The 20,052-nt window shown below is 43.0% G+C and overlaps 1 protein-coding gene across 4 annotated transcripts in view; it reads left to right on the top strand.

The window, feature by feature from the left end:
• NRROS (negative regulator of reactive oxygen species) overlaps positions 1–20,052 on the top strand; it is a 37,131-nt gene that overhangs the window by 5,230 nt on the left and 11,849 nt on the right. For 2 of the 4 annotated variants that reach the window (XM_077291235.1, XM_077291234.1), the window contains one exon: positions 8,422–8,548. In XM_077291235.1, the coding sequence (XP_077147350.1) occupies positions 8,441–8,548 (108 nt within the window). In that variant the 5' untranslated portion in view covers positions 8,422–8,440. The remainder of the gene's footprint in view (positions 1–8,421; positions 8,549–20,052) is intronic. The other 2 variants (XM_077291237.1, XM_077291236.1) reach the window with 1 other exon arrangement.

The raw sequence follows: 20,052 nt of genomic DNA, 5'->3' as shown, positions 1-20,052 counted from the left end.
CTATTAGATGTGTTAATTCTGAAGCTTCCCACTTCCCGCTTCAATGGAATAAATAAATTTGTAAAACAGGGTGTGGATTTTTATTTCAAATTAAATTCTGGGTGTTTTTTTTATTTGCAATATGACTATGGGTTTAGCAATGGATAGGCATCTTATAGACGCTTCTTAATAACTAGCTTCTGGGCTTGATATCCCCTGACAATACAAAGGTGACATCAACCTCACAAATATTACCCCACTTGCCACCGCCACAGGGCAAATGGGAAGAGCCGGGCAAATTGCCAGAATTGATGCATCTAACAGATTTGTATATATTTATATTTATTTTTTTTTTGTTTTTGTGCTTTTACACAATAAAAACTATTTTCCAGAAAAAAATAATAATTTTTGCATCGCTTTATTCTCAGAGCTATAGCTCTTTTATTTTTCTGATGATGGAGTTGTATGGTGGATTGTTTTATTGAGGGAAAGATGATGTTTTCAGTGGAATCATTTTCATTTGCTTTTGTCATTTTGATCGCGTTTTATTTCACTTTTTGTTCGGTGGTATGATGAAAAAGCATTGCTTTTTGCCCCGTTTTTTTTACGGTGTTTACTGAAGGGGTTAACTAGTGTGATGGTTTTATAGGGCAGGTCATTCCAGACGCAGCGATACCAAACGTGTATTTTTTTACATAAATATACAATGTACAGTATATACGAGTATATACTCAGCGTTGCCGGTTCTCTGCAGTGACTGTTCTGGCAGAGTGCACGCACTAACCACGTCATCGTGCCCTCTGACCTGAACGTCACAGACAGAGGATGCGGAAGACACAGCGTGGTGGTGGAACAAGTGAATATCGCCCCCATAGCGCCGGTGTCCCTGCCTGCTCAAGACACCGGCACTTGTCCCGGTGCCAAGGCCAACTGCCGACCCTGTCAGCAGCCACCGGAACACTTACCGAGGCTGCAGGGGAGCGCGGACATGTTCCGGAGATGCCGGGGACCTCTGCACTGGGACCGTGACTTGTCTATAAGCCGAGGGGGGTCTTTTTCAGCCAAAAAAAGGGGCTGAAAAACTCGGCTTTTACATGAGTATATATGGTATATATTTTTTATTATTATTTACTGTTGTTTTTTTTTTTATAGTTTTACTTTTTTTTTTAACTTTTGTACTTTGTCCCTCTCATGCACTCTCACTTTTACTGCTCTGATTGCTGTTATAAACCATTGCAATGCACGAGTATTGCAATGGCTTATAACTGTCAGTGCTGCACTGGCACAAGTTAGTTAGATCATGCACAGTGCATTATCTAACTAACTTGATAGAGCCTGGTGATCCGGATGTCATCAGGGTTACATCGAGTCGCCATGGCAACAATCGGCCCCTGTGATGACGTCACGGGGGTGCCAATCGAGGGCAGAGGAGACTCCCTCTGCCTACCTTCCAAATGCTGCAATCAATATAGATCGCAGCATTTAGTGGGTTAAACTGCTGGGAGCGGTGCGGGCACTGCTACTGGCAGTGAGTGCCGGTGTCAGCTGTGATATCAGCTGATCAACCGGCCGCAATCATGTGCGTACACCTTCAGTGAGCGTGACATAACCAGGTCGTACCCAGTGCATCCAAGGTCAGTATGCACTTCCCAACCATGATGTACTGGGTACATCCAAGGTCAGGAAGGGGTTAAATAATAAGTGACTATGACTGATAAGGAGGCTGACTGGTCAGTGCTTCTCATATGTTGCAAATTCAATTACACATAGCATTACAAAGTGATCAATAAACTCCATGACGACAGATAAATGTGCATAGTCTGCCAGAGACCAGCTCACATTGTACCTAAAGTGACTAGCTGACTTTTGTGAAATTTGCTGTGGTACTGTGTCATTAGAAGATAACTCAGTCTACTACGTCTGAGTGTCCATCTCCAGTAGGCATATATGCCCAAAAATGACGTGAGCCACCGAGCGGGTGCCGGAACGCAATGTGAAAGCAGCTTTTCAAAGTGGTACTTTCTCTTTACGGACAGCTCACTTAATAAGTACCAATAGTAATATCAGCAGTAAGTCTGCATGGGTCAATTCCAACTTTCAGCTTACAGTGCGATATGTAAAACTGTGGTAAACACAGGAAAAAAGTTACCCTCTATTTGGCATATCTTCCAAGGGCTCGTTGGGCTTGTCATTGTCGCTGTTGACCACAAGAGCCTACCTACTCCACCATACTAGAAAAAGAAGTACTTTTCAACAGGCCTCAGGGCAACCAGTCTCGGTAACCTCTGGCCTCTTCAATACTAGTTTGGCACTTTCACTGCCCATACTGTCTCCTTTAGATTCTCAAAGTATCTCTCTATCACCACTCATTGTTGACTTCTACAGCAATGACACATGGTCGTATAGCTACAGCTTCATTCAGTGGTCTAGATCCTCTGACACTTCAGTCTGGCCCAGTAACAGTCTCACGGCAGTTTTTTTTGGACCACACATCACTTGAAGAGCAGATATCCATACTTAGAAGCAGTGTCACAGCAAAATTTTAAGACACCGGACCCAATAATTAACATCTACCAAAACTAACAAAGATTTTAATCTCAGTATGGTTTCTACCCCTGGATGCCAATGACATCTGATTTTTATTTTTTTTATTGTAATGCTTGTAATATCTCCTAGAAAGTGATTCATCTTTTCAAAAGAGTAGTCACAACAGAGGGTTGAAAAAGACTGTTGTAGAAATTCTCATACAAACGATATTTAGAAATTTTTGCCATTCTTACCCACTATGCAAAAAACTTGTTAGGTTGAAGATTTACCCAGTTGGCATGCCCTGCATGCCCTGATCATTTTAATAAATAATACATGTTTTAGTTGATGGACTTAATAACGTGTGTGGATGAATTGAGGATACATGCTTGGTAGTGTCATGGGCCATTGTATCTCTAGACAATATTTATGGATGATTATCAAAAAAAAATTATCTGGAGTATATGTAAGTGTTCATGCAAAATATAGGACCATGTTCACACTGGCCATTAAACAGACAAAACTATAGGCTGAAACAAAAAGCAAATAAGTAAAAGCAATAGTGCATATAAAAACATAGGGCACTTAGAAACCACCGTTTTTTATTAAAAATAAAAGAGGAAAAGCTATTCCATCAGGGTCATGGTGTGCCGAAATTGGGATAGTCCTAACCTCTCCTTTTTTTACGCTGCCTGTGTAAGCATGTGACTTGTAAGTAAGTGAAATGCACATTTGTACTAACGGTGTGAAGGCGTATTGCCGCCCTTGCTGAGTGAGAGAGGGCAGATCATAGATGTTCCCACAGAAGAGTGCTTGAGGAGCAAAGAGTCCTTTGATCCTGAGTTTTGAGCTACCCAAGGAAGTACACTAAGATATTGATGAGGCCACCAGAGAGAGAATTGTGGGTGGAAATGCCATTAAGGCCTGAAAATGTCAGGTAGGTCCTGAAACTTGAAGGCATGAGGAATCCTCATGTGAGTTTAATCCCACCAGACTTTGTCCAAGAGGGCAACCGCCATGTGGGAAAAACAAAATGTCTGAGAAAAAGAGGAAAGATACAGCTGAATAGACGGTGAAGGAAAATAAGCCAAACAGAAGTAAAAACAAGTTTGAACTGTTTCTTGTCCATGTCCTTGCCTGCTTGTTTGGGTAACAGTCTGGCCATGTGGTCTATCCTATTATTGGTAGAGGACCACTAAAACAGCTCTTACAACTTACATCAATGTCTATAAGACTGTTTCAAATGTAGTGCTCCTATATCAGTGGTTTCGAACACAAGGCCCCTGAGGCTGTCTTCTCAAGTCCACAGGCATCCTCAAGGCAGAGGAAAGCAGGAGAAGCATGCTTTTCCAAGGAAGTACGCTTTAACACTTCCCTGATTTTTCATGTCCTAATAGACAATAGGCTATTAGGATGCGAAAGGGCAGTGATTAATAACCATGCAATCATAATTCTAGGGTGAATGAAGCATAGCAGTCTTTAGGTCCCCCTGCTACCAGTTATGGAGCAGAGGGAATTCATTGTTACCAGCATTTGCAGCAGCTCAATTAACTCAATTAATTAATTAATTTACTTTCTGCTGTCAACAAGTGTGATAGAGAGATTGCTCCCTATTGTCATTCCTTTGGCTTCTTGCTGTGCATTATGATGAATGCTATGCCAACCAGAAACTTAACAATGGCCTCCATAGGCCATAGACCATACATCAAAGCCTAATAGACTGTGTAAGAGACCAGGTCTATTAAATAGGCTGTCGTGGTGAACAATTGATCAAGGTCTGACACAGACATAATAGGGCCAAAGTGTGAAAACAAAATATGGGCTTTTTTCAGTCTAATAGCTCATCATAATGCACCTCTCCACCTGCTTTGGAGGTGGTAGTGACTCCCTTACCTCTTAGACCCTTGTGTAGCTGCACTGATTGCAACAATGATATATTTGCACTGGGTAATGCACTGTACTGCATATTTAGTGCAGGGTATTAGCATTTGTGACCCCTTGTGGGACTAATACATATAATAAAAAAAAAGTTTTTAAAGAGTGAGTTGTCCTGGTTTATTACAAAATTCTGCAGTCACTTTATGTGAATCCTCACACTGCGCTGTGAGGGTTCTCCAGTGCCGGCGGTGTGACCAGGAGGTCGCGTGACCACAACTATGTGACATGCATACTCCTGGCCCCATTCCAACCAGACGTGCGTGGCCTCACTCAAACCACTTGTAAAAGTAAAAAAAGTTGAAATTATTTTGCGGCCGTATCAACAAGTACAATTAAAATATGTTTATTTATTTTAAACAGTGACAGCCGCAAAAAAGATATTAAATGCTACAGTAGAATTGCCATTTTTGTGCATTCCGCATTGCATATAAATAAATAAAAAGTTATTGTAAAGACATTTGCACCCAAAAATGGCACCAGTAAAATCTACATCTGATTACATTTTTAAAAAATCCACTATCGAACTCTGTACTTGGAAAAATGAATAAAATATGGCTCTTTGAATATGAAAAAAAATAAATAAATTTCTTAAGTGATTTTCTTGTGCCAAAGTAATAAAACATAATGGTGAAAAATGGTATCAATTGGGCATCACTTTAATCTTTTCGACCCGTATTATAAAGCTATATGTCTACTGATCCCTCACAAAGAATGCAAAAAACAAAGCCAGAATTGCAGATTTTTTTCATCCTCCTACAAAAAATGTAAATAAAAAGTTATATGTACCCCCAAAATGGCACCATTGAAAATGAAAACTTGTCCCCCAAAAAGTAATTCATCACACAACTCTGTCTATGGAAAAAATAAAACAGTTATGCCTCTGGGAAAATGACGACCCAAAAAATTATTTTTTTGTGGTGTGATTTTTTTTTTTAGGAAAAGTAGTAAAAATTAAAAAACAAAACAAAATTAATTTAGTATTTTCATTATTGTATTGACCAACAGAAAAAGGGGTACGTTAAATATTGTAAATGGGAAATGGTGTTTAAAAAAAAGCTAATTATTTCCAGAATTACTGCCTTTTTGTTCAATCCACTTGGACATTTTTCTATACGCTGCCCAATTACCCGGCCAAGTTTGAGATCCGCTCCCCTATATGTTATGCTAACACGAATCATTTCAATGTAGCAATATTTTCCAAAAACCAATCTGTGCAGTAACAGACACCTAATTCTGGACATTCACGGGGCTGGAGAGTCACGAGTTACTGAGATGAGGCCCATGAGCCACACTGTGGCCACCTCTGTAATAGAAAGACAGGTTAGAAATGGAAAGGTTGTACCCAAAATTAAACAATCCCTTTAACCACTGGTCACATTGATAAATGTATGTAATAATGACGATAGGATTATACTGAAGAACCAAAAAAACCTGACATTTTAAATATTTTATCCTTTCTTTTTCTTACCACAATTACAAGGTCTCATCATTGGTCGTGTTTTAGGAAATTGACCATGGTCTATGAGCAGCTTTACATTTTACCTACTGTATGTATCCATCACAATGACACATTGATTAGATATTGGATGCATAATTCTTCAATACAGAAGAGGAAGCACATGGAGGGAGCTGTGGTCACCACTGACTATATTTATATCTACTGTATATATAGAGATACATACACAATATATATATATATATATATATATATATATATATATATATATATATATATATATATATATATATATCCATGAACAAGAGAAAAGAAATCGGACCGCACTAACAGTCTATGGAAAGCGTGGTGGGGAACCGCTCACCTGCATATATATATATATATATATATATATACAGTGGCATTTAAGAGTTTGGGCTCCCCTGGTCAAAGTTACTGTTATTGTGAACAGTGAAGCAAGTGAAGGAGAAATAATCTCTAAAAGGCCTAAAGTTAATGCAGACACATTTCCTTTGTTTTAGGCAAAAAAAATATTGTCATCTTTTACATTTTAAAAATTACAAAAAGGGTGAATGCAAAAGTTAGTACCCACTTCGTTAAAATAATAAAATTTATTGGATATACATAATTATTCAATAAAAAATTATACACAAACGTGAGGTAGACAAGAAATGATTCATGAAATCACGCAAGGAAACAGCCTTAGAAAAGAGGACGTGTCACTGATCACAATGAACCGGTATGGATTAAAGTTTCATGTCAAAAACACAAGTCATGAGAATCTCATAAGACAAAAGTGAATTGGTATAATACCAGATATTACAATTCATCAGCACATAATAAGTTAGCTGCAACAAACTATTAAGACCCAATTTGGACAAAGTACATAGCAGCAGAAGGATAAAGTGCAAAGTGCATGTGCCATAGAATTAGGATCAGTAATACTGACCCATAATTATCTGCAAGTGCAAGGCAAGGTTCCCAGGGGACGTCCGATTGTGTCTAGAATTGGGGGGTATGTGACCCGGTGTGTAAGTTAATTGAATTCTACCTGAAACCTCTTCTGGAAAAATTACCTTCTCACATTCGTGATACATCGGACATCCTGACAAAAATAGATGGTATAACATTGGAACCTGATATGTGGTTAGTCACGGCCAACGTTGAGTCTCTCTACACTTGTATCTCTCACTCAAATGGTTTGGGGGTGGGCTGTTTTTTTCTGCGGGCTTGCCAACCGGGACAGCCAATTGTGTAATTTGATTTTGGAGCTTTTGGAATTCATTCTGACCCATAATATCTTTGTTTTCAAGGATAGATTTTTTTCTCCATAAGCAGGGCACTGCCATGGGGGCAGCCTGTGCCCCATTATATGCCAATTTATTTCTTGGCTTCTGGGAATGTTCCATCTTCCAGGGTGATGGGGCGCAGGCTGCTGACCATGTGCAGTGCTGGTTAAGATATATTGATGATCTACTCATTATCTGGCAGGGCTCTAAGATTGAACTTAAAAACTTTATGGATAACCTCAATCCATTTAACATCAAACTTATGTTTAAGGCCAGTCAACGTCAGATCGAATTCCTGGATATCTCTTTAGAGGCAGGTAATGAAGGTGTGCTAGACACTGGTGTATATCGCAAGGAAACTTCAACCAATTCGTTGCTACATGCATCCTCTGAACACACGTCCTCCACTATTAAGGCTGTCCCAGTTGGCCAATTCCTCAGGATGAGAAGGATCTGCTCCACCAATGAGAGATTCGAGCATCAGGCCATAGATTTAAAATCTAGATTTCAAGAAAGGGCATACAGCAATCGATGCATTAAAAAAGGTTACTCCCGTGCACGTAAAACCACAAGGAAACATCTATTATTTAATAACAAAAAAACTAAAAGTATTGATCAGGAGGTCTGATTTATCTCCACCTACAATTGTCATTTCATTTTCAGAGTGCTATGTAGCTGCTTAGAAGAACCTATGGCTGCTGTTAAGTTTTTATAAAGCTGGGAAATTTTAATCCCCTGGCCTTTCCTAACGATGATACTGACCAAGCATTAACCCTAACAGGCTAACTAAGGTCTGAAATCTTGGTCAAAGGTATCTGAGCACACAAATCTCCAAGGGGGTCCATACCTTTGCATCGGCCCATTTTCCTTTTTGTAATTTTTGAAAATGAAAAAAGACAATATATATATTATTTGTTTCCCTAAAATACAAAGGAGATGTATCATCTTTAACTTTAGGCCTTTTAGAGATTTTTAGAGATTTCACCAGTGGAGCCAAAACTTTTTCATGACACTGGATAGATATATATATACATATTTATACACATATAAATATTTATATATGCATATTGTATATTTTTAATCACTAGTGTTTGTTTCAGTTTTTGGTTTTTTTAGCAACTTCCACTTACATGTATAGTAAGGATATGGTAAGATATCACCATGTAAATGTGTCCTGTATAACAAATTCAGCTGTGATACCACAGAAGTCACGACTGTCTCCTTTTCCTTCAGCAGGACATCTACTGATGATATGGCCATTGTGTCCTTTTGCTGCTTATTGATTTACATGTCCATTTTATTACACTGGAGGAATATTGCTGATGGAGCAAAACATTTATCACCAAGTGGCTGCCAGCTGGTAAGTATGGCTATCCCAAGCTGGATCCATTCATTATGGTAGAATCGGTGCATCCATTCAGCATTTTATATTCACTATGCATTATTTTTTTTACAAATGTAACACAGGTCTATGTGAGGAAACAGCTTCATATTTCCATAGGTTATCAGTTTCATTATCTATTAATGTGCAACCTTCTATCCTCCATATTGGTAAATCATACAAGTCATATAAAACAAACTACTAAAGGCTGCACTTTTGTAACATACAGGTGCTTCTCACAAAACTAGAATATCATCAAAAAGTTAATTTATTTCAGTTCTTCACTGCAAATAGTGAAACTTTCTGTTAATGTTGATGATTATGGCTTACAGCCAATGAAAACCAAAAGTCATTATCTCAGTAAATTAGAATACTTTATAACACCAGCTTGAAAAATGATTTTAAAATCCGAAATGTTGGCCTACAGAAATGTATGTTCAGTAAATGCACTCAATACTTGGTCGGGGCTCCTTTTGCATCAATTAGGGCATCAATGTGGCGTGGCATGGAGGCGATCATCCTGTGGCACTGCTGAGGGGTTATGGAAGCCCAGGTTGCTTTGATAGCAGCCTTCAGCTCGTCTGCATTGTTGGGTCTGGTGTCTCTCATCTTCCTCTTGAAAATACCACATAGATAGATTGGCCAGCAGGTGAGTTTGCTGAACAATCAAGCACAGTGATACTGTTGTTGTTAATTCAGGTAATAGTACTTTTGACAGTGTGGACAGGTGCCAAGTCCTGCTGGAGAATGAAATTTCAATCTCCAAAAAGCTTGTCGGCAGAAGGAAGCATGAAGTGCTCTCCAGTTTCCTGGTAGACGGTTGCGCTGACTTTGGTGTTGATAAAACACAGTGGACCTACACCAGCAGATGACATGTCTCCCCAAACCATCACTGATTGTGGAAACTTCACACTAGACCTCAAGCAGCTTGGATTGTGGCCTCTCCACTCTTCCCCTAGACTCTGGGACCTTGATTTCCAAATGAAATGCAAAATTTACTTTCATCTGAAAACAACACCTTGGACCACTGAGCCACAGTCCAGTTCTTTTTCTCCTTGGCCCAGGTAAGACGCTTCTGGTGTTGTCTATTGGTCATGAGTGGCTTGACACAAGGAAAGCGACACTTGTAGCCCATGTCCTGGATACGTCTGTGTGTGGTGGCTCTTGAAGCAATGACTGTTCCCCATGATTGTGGAGCCCATTGAAACAGAATAAGGGACCTTTTTAAATGCCTAGGAAGCCTTTGCAGGTGTTTTTTGTTAATTTTTCTAATTTACTAAGATAATGACGTTTGGGTTTTCATTGGCTGTAAGCCATAATCATCAACATTAACAGAAATAAACACTTGAAATAGATCACTGTGTGTGTAATGACTCTATATATGAGTTTCACTTTTTGTATTGAAGAACTGAAATAAATTAACTTTTTAATGATATTCTAATTTTGTGAGAAGCACTTGTACTTGTATGATGTAACTTTAAAGGGAATCTGTCAGCAGATTTTTTTCTCTGTAATCTGAGGGCAGCATGAGGTAGGGGTTAAAAGACAGAACTCAATGATGTATCATATGTCAAGCTGTGTGCTGTTGTTTACTTAGGCCACAGTCACACATTCAGTGTTTGGTCAGTATTTTACCTCAGTATTTGTAAGCCAAAACCAGGAGTGAGACAATCAGAGGAAAAGTATAATAGAAACACGTCACCACTTCTGCATTTATCACCCACTCCTGGTTTTGGCTTACAAATACTGAGGTAAAATACTGACCAAATCCTGATCATGTGAACGTTTCCTTAGACTGAAGGTTTAATCACCTGATGACTATAAGGCACGGCGAGCACTAATGCCACTACGCCCCCTCCTGTGATAAGCTAAGAAGGGTGTACACGCAGAGCCTGGTGTGGGCGGGGGCAGCTTTCTCAGCTCTGCTGCATTGTTAAATCTAAAAACTTAGAACTGCTGCACCCAGTAATCTAAGTGATTCATCATTGGACTCACGGTCTATTTGCCTACATTACTCTGCTCTAAGATGAGGTAAAACATTCTGTCAGATTCCTTTTAAACCCTTCCAGGCCAGATGATTTTTCCATTTTTGGGTTTTTTGTTTTTTAACTCCCCTCCTTCCAAGAGTTCCAAGAGCTATAACTTTTTTTTTTACATTTTGGAGCATTTTTTTTTAACGGTATTTATAATTTCTAAAAATGACCTGCCGACATGATTCTCCAGGTCAGTATGATTTCACTGATATCAAACTTGCATCTTTGTGTCTTTTTTTTTATTAAGTGGAACAAAAAATTTAGATACTCATAAAAGAAATGTTGTTTGAGTCACCATATTCCAATAATTGCAACATTTTTAATTTTCCGTTGATTGAGCTGTGTGAGGGATTGTTGTTTGCGTGGCGATCTGGCATTTATTGATACTCTTTCTCATTACGGTGTTTACCAATCAGGTTAATTAAATTAATTTTATATTTTGATAGATCAGACTTTTACCGTCACAGCAATTGCACAAGTGCATATTTTTTATTTTTTTATCATTCTTTATTTTTGATGGTGAAAAAAATAGATGATTAAAACTTTTATATTTTTACACTTAAAAAAAAAAAACAACTTGTTATGTAGTAGGTGTAATAATAATATTAGCAAATACCTTCAATTAGAAATGTAGTATAGTTTTTCTGATTCGCTATGTCTCTTTCCTCATGAGCAGGCATTGCAGGACCTTAGGTATCCATGGTTACGACCACTAGAAACTAGCGCTCTCTTGATCAGTGGGTGTAAGAATGGATACCTAAGGTCCTGCAATGCCTGATCATGAGGAAAGAGATATAGCAACTCAGAAAAACTATACTGCATGTCTAATTGCAGGTATTTGCTAATATTATTATTATTATACCTACTACATATTGGGTTCGATTTTGGAGATGGCAATACCCACGCTACTGGGGGGGGCAGAGGGGGCCATCGCCCCGGACCCTGTCAAATGAAGGGGCCCACTGGGAGCCAGGGCAGGGCCACTTCTGTGAGGAGGCAGAACACCGCATAGGAGGAGAGCAGTATAATGTCTGCTCCCGTCTGACGGAGACTCTGCACGCTATTAGCACAGTGTCCTGCTGCAGTCTCCCCCCTGCAGTGAATGGTTTCGCCCGTCTGACCTGATCGTGAAGCTTTTCCCCGGCTGCAGTTTTCCTTCACTCTGTGCACGCTGGGATTGGCTCAGGCAGGCTGGGTCCTAGTGCCCACACTCTGCATTTCACTCACACTTCCTGGTCCTGCCTGCAGTGCAAACTTCATCAGTAAGTGCTGGGGATGGAACTTATTAGGTTTATTAAATTCAGGTATGTGACTGTGAGACCGTTGGGGTATTGTGGGGGCTGAAAGTGAGTGAGGGGGGACAGGGTACTGGGGGGTGAATGTGAGACCATGGGGGTATTGGGTACTGAAGTGGGGAAGGGGAGACAGGTCACTGGGGGGTAAATGTGAGACCATGTGGGTGTTGTGGTGGGTGAGGTGGGACGGGGCACTGAGGGGTGGATGTGAGATGATGGGGGTATTGTGGCTGAAGTGGGGGAGGGGGGACAGATCACTGGGGGCTGAATATTATAATGTTTTGTTATGATATTATATGTATTCCATCACATGTAATATTTGCTGTCTGGGGAGGCTGGAGATGGGGGGGTAGGGGGCTTTTGATACGTACCACCTGGGTCTTTTATGAGTATTAGTATAAGGAGCCCCCATACAGTAACCAAGAGCTGCATCACATTTACAGCACCACTCCAGCATTAGTTTTTATTTCATTGCTGGAGCGGTGCTGACAATCCCCGTCCCCTGCCCCCTGTCTGATACTCACCTTCCGGCGTTTTCATCTGTTTTAGTCTCCGCTCGGCTCCGTCTCCTGCAGTTTGTGGCCTGTCCGAGGCTCCAGTGTATCATGCAGCAGCGCAGAGGTCACTAATCAATGTGAGTCTATGGGAGCCTCGTTCTGGCCTCTTTCTCACTCTCAGGCTATGTGCACATGGTGCGGATTAGCCGCTGCGGATTCGCAGCAGTTTTCCATCTGGTTTACAGTGCCATGTAAACCTATGGAAAACTAAATCCACAGTGCACATGGTGCGGAAAATACCGCGCGGAAACGATGCGTTTTATTTTCTGCAACATGTCAATTTTGTGCAGATTCTGCAGCGTTTTACACCTGCTCCTGTATAGGATTCCGCAGGTGGTAAACCGCAGGTGAAATCTGCACAAAAACCGCAGGAAATACACGGTAAATCTGCACACAAATCCGCAACAAGTGCACATAGCCTCATAGTCTTACATTGAGCGCTTGTGACATAGCTTCTAACTTCTGGCCTGTCAGAAGCTGCACTCACAAGTTTGAGCAGCGGCACTGCAGCAGTGCCACAAAATAGTGAATACGCCGGAGGATGAGTAAATGACCGGGGCATCCAAATCATTACAGGGAGCTGTGAGTCCATCATACTGTGTATACGGGAGCTGCGGGCCAATCATACTGTGTATAAGGGAGCTGCGGGCCCATCACACTGTGTATAAGGGAGCTGCGGGCCAATCATACTGTGTATAAGGGAGCTGCGGGCCCATCATACTGTATATAAGAGAGCTGCGGGCCCATCATACTGTGTATAAGAGAGCTGTGGGCCCATCATACTGTGTATAAGGGAGCTGCGGGCCCATCACACTGTGTATAAGGGAGCTGCGGGCCAATCATACTGTGTATAAGGGAGCTGTGGGCCCATCATACTGTATATAAGGGAGCTGCGGGCCCATCATAGTGTGTATAAGAGAGCTGTGGGCCCATCATACTGTGTATAAGGGAGCTGTGGGCCCATCATACTGTGTATAAGGGAGCTGCGGGCCCATCACACTGTGTATAAGGGAGCTGCGGGCCCATCATACTGTGTATAAGGGAGCTGCGGGTCCATCATACTGTGTATAGGGAGCTGCGGGCCCATCATACTGTGTATAAGGGTGTTGTGAGTCCATCATACTGTGTATACGGGAGCTGCGGGCCCATCATACTGTGTATAAGGGAGCTGTGAGTCCATCATACTGTGTATAAGGGAGCTGCGGGTCCATCATACTGTGTATACGGGAGCTGCGGGTCCATCATACTGTGTATACGGGAGCTGTGGGTCCATCATACTGTGTATAAGGGAGCTGCGGGCCCATCATACTGTGTATAAGGGTGTTGTGAGTCCATCATACTGTGTATACGGGAGCTGCGGGCCCATCATACTGTGTATAAGGGAGCTGCGGGCCCATCATACTGTGTATAAGGGAGCTGCGGGCCCATCATACTGTGTATAAGGGAGCTGCGGCCCATCATACTGTGTATAAGGGAGCTGCGGGCCCATCATACTGTGTATACAGGAGCTGCGGGCCCATCATACTGTGTATAAGGGAGCTGCGGGCCCATCATACTGTGTATAAGGGAGCTGCGGGCCCATCATACTGTGTATACGGGAGCTGCGGGCCCATCATACTGTGTATAAGGGAGCTGTGAGTCCATCATACTGTGTATAAGGGAGCTGTGAGTCCATCATACTGTGTATAAGGGAGCTGCGGGCCCATCATACTGTGTATAAGGGAGCTGCGGGCCCATCATACTGTGTATAAGGGAGCTGTGAGTCCATCATACTGTGTATAGGGGAGCTGTGAGTCCATCATACTGTGTATAAGGGAGCTGCGGGCCCATCATACTGTGTATAAGGGAGCTGTGAGTCCATCATACTGTGTATAAGGGAGCTGTGAGTCCATCATACTGTGTATAAGGGAGCTGTGAGTCCATCATACTGTGTATAAGGGAGCTGTGAGTCCATCATACTGTGTATAAGGGAGCTGTGAGTCCATCATACTGTGTATATGGGAGCTGCGGGCCCATCATACTGTGTATAAGGGAGCTGTGGGCCCATCATACTGTGTATAAGGGAGCTGTGCACACATCATACTGTGTATAAGGGAGCTGTGAGTCCATAATACTGTGTATAAGGGAGCTGTGAGTCCATCATACTGTGTATAAGGGAGCTGCGGGCCCATCATACTGTGTATAAGGGAGCTGTGAGTCCATCATACTGTGTATTAGGGAGCTGTGAGTCCATCATACTGTGTATAAGGGAGCTGTGAGTCCATCATACTGTGTATAAGGGAGCTGCAGGCCCATCATACTGTGTATAAGGACGCTGCGGGCCCATCATACTGTGTATAAGGGAGCTGCAGGCCCATCATACTGTGTATAAGGAAGCTGCGGGCCCATCATACTGTGTATAAGTGAGCTGTGGGCCCATCATACTGTGTATAAGGAAGCTGCGGGCCCATCATACTGTGTATAAGGGAGCTGCGGGCCCATTATATTGTGTATAAGGGAGCTGCGGGCCCATCATACTGTGTGTAAGTGAGCTGTGGGCCCATCATACTGTGTATAAGGAAGCTGCAGGCACATCATACTGTGTATAAGGAAGCTGCGGGCCCATCATACTGTGTATAAGTGAGCTGTGGGCTCATCATACTGTGTATAAGGGAGCTGTGGGCTCATCATACTGTGTATAAGGGAGCTGCGGGCCCATCATACTGTGTATAAGGGAGCTGAGGGCTCATCATACTGTGTATAAGGGAGCTGCGGGCTCATCATACTGTGTACAAAGGAGCTGTGGGCTCATCATACTGTGTATAAGGGAGCTGAGGGCTCATCATACTGTGTATAAGGGAGCTGCGGGCCCATCATACTGTGTATAAGTGAGCTGTGGGCCCATCATACTGTGTATAAAGGAGCTGCGGGCCCATCATACTGTGTATAAGGGAGCTGTGGGCCCATCATACTGTGTATATGGGAGCTGCGGGCCCATCATACTGTGTATAAAGGAGCTGTGGGCCCGTCATACTGTGTACAGGGGAACGGTGAGGGACATCATACTGTGTATAAGGGAGCTGTGGGCCCATCATACTGTGTATAAGGAAGCTGCGGGCCCATCACACTGTGTATAAAGGAGCTGTGGGCCCATCATACTGTGTATAAAGGAGCTGCGCGCCCATCATACTGTGTACAGGGGAACGGTGAGGGACATCATACTGTTTGACGGGAGCTGCGGGCCCATCATACTGTGTATAGGGAACTGTGAATGCATATTGTGCATATGGGAGCTGTTGGCCCATTACACTGTATATAGGGGAGCTCTGGGAGGCATTATACTTTCTATAGTGGAGTTCTGTCAGCATTATACTGTGTATAGGGGAGCATTGGGCTCATACTGTGTAGAGGGGAGCAGTGGGAACATCATACGGTGTATAGGGGAGCTGTGGGGGCCTTATACTGTGTATAGGGAAGTGTCATGTTCCCAATGGCAGGGAATTGAACACATAACACGGGCAAAAACAGGACGAGCTCTAGGGTGATGGAACCTGAGCTGACTGCGATCCTGAACCTCAACACTCAACTAACAGCAGCCGGGGAACGTTCCTGGGGGGACTCTAGACGTCTCGCGCCAGCCGGAGATCTAGCTACCCCTATCAGAAGAATCACAGACCTATCTTGCCTCCAGAGAAATATTCCCACAGAAATAGCAGCCCCCCACATATAATGACGGTGAAATGAGAGGAAGGCACAAACGTAGTTATGAAAACAGATTCAGCAAAATGAGGCCCGCTTAAGCTAGATAGCAGAGGATACAAAAGGTGAACTGCGCGGTCAGCTTAAAACCCTTCAAAATACCATCCTGAAATTACTTGAACTCATTTGCCAACTCATGGTACATGAGTGGTAATTTCAGCCCACTAGAGCAACCAGCAGCAGAGAATTACATATCTGCAAGCTGGACTAAAAACATGAAAGCAAACATGAAACAGGGAAATCCAGACTTAGCTTGTCTTGAAGGCCTAGGAGCAGGTAGCAAAGGTAACAGAGACACACTGATACATTGATAGCCGGCAAGGGAATGACAGGAAAGCCAGGTTAAATAGGAAACACCCAGCCTCTGATGGACAGGTGGAAACCAGAGACCGCAACCCACCAAAGTCACCCAGTACCAGCTGTAACCACCAGAGGGAGCCCAAAAACAGAATCCACAACAGTACCCCCCCTTGAGGAGGGGTCACCGAACCCTCACGAGAACCCCCAGGGCGATCAGGATGAGCTCTATGGAAGGCACGGACCAAATCAGTCGCATGAACATCAGAGGCGACCACCCAGGAATTATCCTCCTGACCATAACCCTTCCACTTAACCAAATACTGGAGTTTACGTCTGGAAACACGAGAATCCAAGATCTTCTCAACAACATACTCCAATTCTCCCTCCACCAGCACCGGAGCAGGAGGCTCAACCGAAGGAACAACGGGCACCTCATACCTCCGCAATAACGACCGATGGAACACATTATGAATAGCAAACGATGCTGGGAGATCCAAACGAAAAGATACAGGGTTAAGAATCTCCAAGATCTTATAAGGACCGATGAACCAAGGCTTGAACTTAGGAGAAGAGACCTTCATAGGGACAAAACGAGAAGACAACCACACCAAGTCCCCAACAAGAAGTCGGGGACCCACGCGGCGACGGCGATTAGCAAACTGCTGAGTCTTCTCCTGAGACAACTTCAAATTGTCCACCACCTGATTCCAAATCTGATGTAGCCTGTCCACCACCACGTCCACTCCAGGACAATCCGAAGGCTCCACCTGACCAGAGGAAAAACGAGGATGAAACCCCGAATTACAAAAGAAAGGAGAAACCAAAGTAGCAGAACTAGCCCGATTATTAAGGGCAAATTCGGCCAGTGGCAAAAAGGCAACCCAGTCATCTTGATCAGCAGAAACAAAACACCTTAAATAAGTTTCCAAGGTCTGATTAGTTCGCTCCGTCTGGCCATTCGTCTGAGGATGGAATGCAGACGAGAAAGACAAATCAATGCCCATCTTAGCACAAAACGTCCGCCAAAATCTAGACACAAACTGGGATCCCCTGTCAGAAACGATATTCTCCGGAATCCCATGCAAACGAACCACGTTCTGAAAAAATAAAGGGACCAACTCAGAGGAGGAAGGCAACTTAGGCAAGGGTACCAAATGAACCATCTTTGAAAAGCGGTCACACACAACCCAGATAACGGACATTTTCTGTGAGACAGGGAGATCTGAAATAAAATCCATGGAAATGTGCGTCCAAGGCCTCTTCGGGATAGGCAAGGATAACAACAACCCACTGGCCCGAGAACAGCAAGGCTTAGCCCGAGCACACACTTCACAAGACTGCACAAAGGTACGCACATCCCTTGACAAGGAAGGCCACCAAAAAGACCTGGCCACCAAGTCTCTAGTACCAAATATTCCAGGATGACCAGCCAACACAGAAGAATGGACCTCAGAGATGACTCTACTGGTCCAATCATCCGGAACAAACAGTCTTTCTGGTGGACAACGATCAGGTTTATCCGCCTGAAACTCCTGCAATGCACGTCGCAAGTCTGGGGAGACGGCGGACAATATTACCCCATCCCTAAGGATACCAGTAGGCCCAGAGTCTCCAGGAGAGTCAGGCACAAAACTCCTGGAAAGAGCATCTGCCTTCACATTCTTTGAACCTGGCAGGTATGAAACCACAAAATTGAAATGAGAAAAAAACAACGACCAACGAGCCTGTCTAGGATTCAGACGCCTGGCAGACTCAAGGTAAATCAGATTTTTGTGACCAGTCAAGACCACCACACGATGTCTAGCACCCTCAAGCCAATGACGCCACTCCTCAAATGCCCACTTCATGGCCAAAAGCTCCCGATTACCCACATCATAATTGCGCTCGGCGGGCGAGAATTTTCTAGAAAAGAACGCACATGGCTTCATCACCGTGCCATCGGAACTTCTCTGTGACAAAACCGCCCCCGCTCCAATCTCGGAAGCATCAACCTCAACCTGAAAAGGAAGTGAAACATCTGGTTGACATAACACAGGAGCAGAAGAAAACCGGCGCTTAAGTTCCTGAAAGGCCTCCACAGCCGTAGGAGACCAATTAGCAACATCAGCACCCTTATTAGTCAAATCAGTCAAAGGTTTAACAACACTGAAAAAATTAGTAATGAACCGACGATAAAAATTAGCAAAACCCAAGAACTTCTGAAGACTCTTAACAGATGTAGGTTGTGTCCAGTCACAAATCGCCTGAACCTTGACGGGATCCATCTCAATAGTAGAAGGAGAAAAAAATGTACCCCAAAAAAGAAATCTTCTGGACTCCGAAGAGACATTTTGAGCCCTTCACAAACAGAGAATTGGCCCGCAGGACTTGAAACACCTTCCTGACCTGTAGAACATGAGACTCCCAGTCATCAGAAAACACCAAAATATCATCCAAATACACAATCATAAGCTTATCCAGATATTCACGGAAAATATTGTGCATAAAGGACTGAAAGACTGAAGGAGCATTAGAAAGTCCAAAAGGCATTACCAAATACTCAAAATGGCCCTCAGGCGTATTAAATGCGGTTTTCCACTCATCACCCTGCTTTATCCGCACAAGATTATACGCACCGCGAAGATCTATCTTAGTGAACCACCTAGCCCCCTTAATGCGAGCAAACAAATCAGTCAATAATGGCAATGGATACTGATATTTGACTGTAATCTTATTCAGAAGGCGATAATCTATACAAGGCCTCAGGGAACCATCTTTTTTTGCCACGAAAAAAAAACCTGCTCCCAGAGGGGACGAAGATGGACGAATATGTCCCTTTTCCAAGGACTCCTTAATATAATTCCGCATAGCAGTATGCTCTGGCACTGACAGATTAAATAAACGACCCTTAGGGAACTTACTGCCAGGAATTAATTCAATAGCACAATCACAATCCCTATGAGGAGGGAGCGAATTGACCTTAGGCTCCTCAAAAACATCCCGATAGTCAGACAAAAACGCAGGGACCTCAGAAGGAGTAGATGAAGCGATTGAAATCAGAGGTGCATCATCATGAACCCCCTGACATCCCCAGCTTAACACAGACATGGTTTTCCAATCCAGGACTGGATTATGAGTTTGTAACCATGGCAGACCAAGCACTAGTACATCATGTAAATTATACAGTACAAGGAAGCGAATCACCTCCTGATGAACGGGAGTCATGCGCATGGTCACTTGTGTCCAGTACTACGGTTTATTCATAGCCAATGGTGTAGAGTCAATTCCCTTCAAAGGAATAGGAACTTCCAGAGGCTCCAGACTAAAACCGCAGCGTTTGGCAAATGACCAATCCATAAGACTCAGGGCAGCGCCCGAATCCACATAGGCATCGACGGAAATGGATGACAGTGAACAAATCAGAGTTACAGACAAAATGAACTTAGACTGCAGAGTACTAATGGCAAAAGATTTATCAACCTTTTTTGTGCGTTTAGAGCATGCTGATATAACATGAGCTGAATCACCACAATAAAAACACAATCCATTTTTCTGCCTATAATTTTGCCATTCACTTCTGG

The sequence above is a fragment of the Ranitomeya variabilis genome, chromosome 2 (assembly GCF_051348905.1).
Source record: "Ranitomeya variabilis isolate aRanVar5 chromosome 2, aRanVar5.hap1, whole genome shotgun sequence".
Classification (NCBI taxonomy): domain Eukaryota; kingdom Metazoa; phylum Chordata; class Amphibia; order Anura; family Dendrobatidae; genus Ranitomeya; species Ranitomeya variabilis.
Note: the sequence above shows the minus strand (reverse complement) of the source record. Positions and strands in the feature narration are given on the sequence as shown.